A 5577-nucleotide genomic window follows, 5' to 3' on the forward strand; every position below is an offset into this window, starting at 1 on the left:
ATAATCCCTCGACCAAGGAGTCATAAACCCTTACCCTAAACACATCAAGTCGTGACCTTTTTCAACCCTAACCCTCATACATTTATCCTAAAACTCAGCCCTACATTCCCATCCAATATGTGGCCTTAAACATCACAAAAACCCTAAACATATACCCTAATTGAAACCCCTAACCATACACCTTCAATTCCCCTTAACCCTGACTAATTTACTACACACAAATCAACCAAAAATTGGCCTAAAACCTTTATTCACATCAAAACCGAATTATATCTTAAAACACTAATAAGTTCAAGCTAAAAACGATCCTAAAATAAAGACAGCCTTAAGATGTTGTCATCAATAACAGTATGGATGAGATCATCAAAGAATGCAATGGCATGGCAGGACATCTTGATGTTTGGCAGTTGCTAGATGCACATAACTTGTGGTCACCCTTAATGACAAAATGAAATTGAGAAGTCATTCTAATGATTGAAGCTGATACTTAAGAGTCCATTTGCGAGTTAGACTTTGGAAGGGAAATAATGAAATGAAATGAAAAAAGAAAGACTTGAGAATCTCACAAGTGTATTTCATGATCCTAAAGTCTTTTCTTTCTCTTACTTTCTCCCCAAAACCCAACTCGCAAACAAGCCATTTAAAAGCAAAATTTGTTCATCTTTACTTCCACATATGAAATAAGCACTGCAATGCTGAATTTTTTACTTTGAGGTCTGCTTATTGAATGGGGATTACCTGTCCCAAAATGAGTATGTCATCATGTCTCTAGCCAATAAGATCTTTCCAAGTAATGCAAATATGTTATTTTATGTTTTTAGAATTTTTCTTTTTAATGAAATGTCACTTTTTCATTAGTCTGGTATAGGAAAATGGGACAGGTGATCTCTGTCATGCTGATTCGTTAAACTTTCATGCTAATTTACAAGGCTTTAGTTCCAACTTTGTTGGTTGGATTTGCATGGCATCTTTTCTTTTCTTCCATTTTTTGGGTCTCCATCCTTGTTTGTGTTTCTTTAAAAATTCTGATTTGGGACACATCAGAGCACCTTTGCAAAAAGCAGGTGGTGGGTAACATGTAACCGTTGTCCAATTTGCATATAGTTTGATGAGATATCATTGTCAATGATATGGGGATGGGATCTGACTGCTGGCTACGCTTGTAAACTGTCCTAGATTGCATTTTTAATTGAATGAGTGATTGAACTGATTTAAACTATGAAATTTCTAGTTGGACTAGGTTAGGAAACTAATCTAACAATTCATTTGAATTAAAAGACAAAAAGATACTATTTCAATGTTCTATTTCATTCTAATCAATGTAGCTAGTGCTTTATAATTACTAATAAACCCTTAAAAAGCCGGTACTTTATAAAAGTATATAAATATGAAGAAAGAACCAGAGCACAATGATTTAGTATACATTTAAAACTAGTTGAAATAAAAATAAACCTGTATATGGAAATCTAGAAATGAAGCAAAGCAGCAAGACCACAAGGAGGTTATAGGTGAGTTGGAACTATGAGTGTGCATCCTTATCTAGTTAGCTATGGTGATTCACGATTTGGGTAGAAATATGAGGTGGAATTGCTGCAGTTTGTAGTGGCTCTTGGCTACGAGTAAGTGATTATTCTTCAAGATATTTAGATATGTTTGTTGTAGAAGGCTGAAATAAAACATAAAGTAACAAATTTGTGTTCAACCAATTCTTGAAGTTGACTTCTAAACTTAATAATAAGGGAAGAAGAACTCACGATGAACAAGAAGTTGGCCGTGAAGAAGTGACATAATATAATTGAACACAAGTGGATCCATAACTAAACTAAGGTTGAATCAAACCATATTCGTTCGAAGTCAACTAGATACATTAACCATGTGATGGATGAACACCGAACAAAAAGTGTAATATGAATGCACTTGTTATAGGTTCAATTGATATGTTATAGGGTTCAATTCGGTTACCATAACTGTCCCTAGTTCATGACCGGAGTAAAAAAGAAAAATTCTAAACACATAAAATAACATTTTTATATTATACCAGAAAGTTAATCAATTTAGAACATGAGAATATAATCATTTTAGAACATATCATCTCTATCCATATTCTTCTATCAAATCCTGATACTAATTATTATATCCATGATAAAGTGACTAATCTGACATGTGTCATTTTCTTATGGATAAAAATATAATAATATATCATTTTTTCTATAAAAAAAACAAGAGTCCAACGTAACCAACGCATTAAGCCATTAACCATATGCTGCAGCAACACTAGACAGAACAGAAGAGAACTAGAAACCTCGAAAAATGCTTAAACTCATGCCGCGAATGACTCACAACACGTTTTTCAGATTCCACAGTCCCTTTCTGAACTTAAAGCCTCTCTTCATTCACCGCATTGTATCTTCTTCCTTCTCCACGCTCCACCATAAGCGCGTGGGAACTCACAGTGGAACCTTTCACTGCGATGAAGCTCTCGCATGCTTCCTTCTTCGCCTTTCCAAACACTTCTCCAACGCCAATATCATCAGAACAAGGGACCCAAAGGTCCTCACATTGTTTATTTTTTGTTAAAATTCATTTGGGTGTTAACAAATTTAAGAAGAAATTATTTATTTGTTTGTTTTGTTCTGTTACTATAGGTTTTGGAATCTATGGATGCAGTGGTGGATGTTGGTGGTGTTTATGACCCGCTTCGATGCTGTTACGATCATCATCAAAAGGGTTTTGAGGAAGTGTTTGGTCATGGCTTTGTCACTAAGCTTAGTAGCGCTGGACTTGTCTACAAGGTGTTTGAGTTTTTGACAGTTTTTTCCACTATCAATTATGGTTATAATTATTATTATTATTATTATTTTGTTGCTAATGTGATGAGTGAACACTTTTAGCATTATGGGTTGGAGATAATTGCAAAGGCGCTTCAGCTTGATGAAGAGCATCCTCATGTGCACCAATTATATCAAGCTCTGTACAGAAACTTTGTGGAGGTAGCTAATTCTGTGAACTACGTATGTAATCAAAATGTAGTATGTTAATTGCTATCTAATTTCGTTTTATTTGATGGGTTTAGATAGGTGAAACTATTAAGGATTTGGAATTCAATGATTTGTTTATAAATATAATTTATAATATGACATTATGGTCTCGTTTGGCCTATATAGCCCATTCCACCCAGTGGTAAAACACTTGGTTCTTCTCCTTGTTGTTCTCTCATGGGTTTGATCCGACTAAGTATGTTCACGTATTTGTTTTATTCTAATATTTTTTAAGATAATAACAAACATTATACTTATTGGCTACAGCTATTCGATTCCGTCTCATATGCTCCTTGATGGTTGACCTAGAATATTTTGTTGAGGTGGCTAAATAAGTACATTAATTTGTTCTGGGGTCCAAGTTAATGTATTCATATTTTTTGTTTCAGAAATATTAATGTGATAAACCTGACTTTTAAGAATTTTGGGAGCACCATTATTACACACCATATACCATCAAACCAGGTCTCCCTTCTTCCTTACCTATTGTAACGTAGCTAAAGTTAATCCATCACCCAGGAACAATAGCATGGTAGTTATTGCTATTTTGTATTTATTATGGTGCTTGTTGGGGTTGCTTTGGACTTTTAACTTGGGTCTTATAATCGCTTAGCACCCACAACTTCCTAAACTTGATGTACTCTGTTTCAGTATACATTAATGAACTAATGGTAGAGATTGATGTTAGTTTCTTATGTCATAAATCTGAATTCATCAGTGTGTTCTGTATCCATACATGAGTTTCCCAAACAAAATCCATAGTATCAGTGGAATTGGTGAAGCTAGAAGTTATAACTATCCTTAGCTTCATCTTTTCAAGAATAAGCCCTTCTATTTCTGAGCTTATATACAACTTATAACTAACCTGTTATTATGCATGCCTTTTGTTGGTTACAAGACTGTTCTCTTGACAGGCAGTTGATGCTGTGGATAATGGAGTTAATGAATATGACCTTGATGAACCTCCGAAGTATGTGATCAATACAACCCTGTCATCTAGAATAAAACGACTGAATTTGGGTTGGATGGATTCTGACCAGTCATCTGATAGAGAAAATGAGGCCTTTCATCGAGCAATGGCATTGGCTGGTGGTGAATTTTTGGAGGTGAGACTATTTTGAATGGTCCATAATTGGCTTTTATTCATTATATTTATTTGTTCTGTTTCTCATGACCACTGAACAGTCGTTTTATTTTTGACAAAAAACCAGCATGAAGTTGGTCATGAGAAGGAAATGATTCTAAGTTCTTTTTGGATTGCAGAATGTGAACTATTATGCAAAATCATGGTTACCAGCGCGATCAATTGTTATGGAGTGTCTTGCAGCAAGAGAAACTATTGATTCTAGTGGAGAAATCATAAAGCTAAACCGGTCTTGTCCTGTAAGCACATGGAGCATTTAATTATTGTCAAACCCTTTTTAAATAACTGTTATAAGAGTTTGCTCTTTTTACAAATTGAAGGATAAATTACAATCGTTATGGGGAAAATGGTATTTTGGTATTAATGATCATTGTAACTGATAACTTCAACCTTGCCTACTTGCCCCACAGTGGAAACTTCACATACATGAGCTTGAAGAGGAAATGAAAATCAGTCCATCTATCAAATATGTTCTTTACCCGGTACGTATGTTTTATTGAATTAGTCGATAAATCTTTAGGATTGAATGCGGAAGACTAACAGGTTAAAAAGCATGTTTACTATTTGGTATTTCCGTTACTGTCATTGTCAAACCACCCTGCTACCCTGTACAGTTGTTCATCTTCCTATTTTGCATTCAATTCTGCAACTGGATCACCACATAATAATGTGTAAACTTCTCACCAATCATTCATTATTTTCCTCCTCTATTATAAATTACTCTTACTGCTGCTTGTAGGATGATAGGAGTGAGAAATGGCGACTGCAGGCAGTGGCGATTTCACACACTAGATTCGAGAGCAGAAAACCGTTACCATATCTTTGGCGGGGTTTGGAAAATGACAAGCTCTCTGAGGCTGCTGGAATCCCAGGTTGTACTTTTGTGCACATGAGTGGTTTTATTGGAGGAAATCAAACTTATGATGGTGCTCTTGCTATGGCTAGAGCATCTTTAAAGGCTTAGGCTATGGCAGGTACTTAAAACAGAATCCTTTTTTCCCAAACAAATGTGAAGAGGCCTTTTTCCCATTGAAACATCTTAATGAATTGAAAGCAACACAACCAGAGCTTGATTTTTTATATATTTATTGAAGTATGCCTCAGAGGCACAGTGTATGTGTATGACTAATGTTTAAATTAGTTGTGAAAAATAGCTTATTTCAAGAAATGATTGTGTAATGGTTTTTAATGAGAGAAAAATTAATGCATGAGTTCTATATACTATCAGTCCATCATTTACTATTCATATTTAATTATAATTGATTTTTCCAAAAACATTATCCAAATGAATGGTAAAATATACAGTAACTGTGTATAAATTTTTACACTTACAATGTATAGATATTATACTTTTATTTTTATAGTTGAATATGATTCAATAAATTTCTATGTTTA

The 5577-nt window shown here is 34.4% G+C and overlaps 1 protein-coding gene across 1 annotated transcript; it reads left to right on the plus strand.

Annotated features, from left to right (window-relative positions):
* On the plus strand, positions 2247-5375 carry LOC109343481 (UPF0160 protein MYG1, mitochondrial-like). Its single transcript, XM_019581793.1, has 7 exons — positions 2247-2550; positions 2646-2792; positions 2892-2990; positions 3953-4144; positions 4302-4421; positions 4593-4664; positions 4922-5375. The coding sequence occupies exons 1-7, from the start codon at positions 2311-2313 to the stop codon at positions 5144-5146; spliced, it is 1095 nt and encodes a 364-aa protein (XP_019437338.1). The 5' UTR covers positions 2247-2310; the 3' UTR covers positions 5147-5375.

Source organism: Lupinus angustifolius, chromosome LG03 (assembly GCF_001865875.1).
Source record: "Lupinus angustifolius cultivar Tanjil chromosome LG03, LupAngTanjil_v1.0, whole genome shotgun sequence".
Lineage (NCBI taxonomy): Eukaryota > Viridiplantae > Streptophyta > Magnoliopsida > Fabales > Fabaceae > Lupinus > Lupinus angustifolius.

Excerpts from the sequence above, each read along its gene's own strand:
- LOC109343481 (XM_019581793.1), top strand. The coding sequence starts at position 2,311 with ATGCTTAAACTCATGCCGCGAATGACTCACAACACGTTTTTCAGATTC. Across the intron at positions 2,551-2,645 it reads TCAGAACAAGGGACCCAAAG|GTTTTGGAATCTATGGATGC; the intron begins GTCCTCACATTG and ends CTGTTACTATAG. Across the intron at positions 2,793-2,891 it reads GCGCTGGACTTGTCTACAAG|CATTATGGGTTGGAGATAAT; the intron begins GTGTTTGAGTTT and ends GAACACTTTTAG.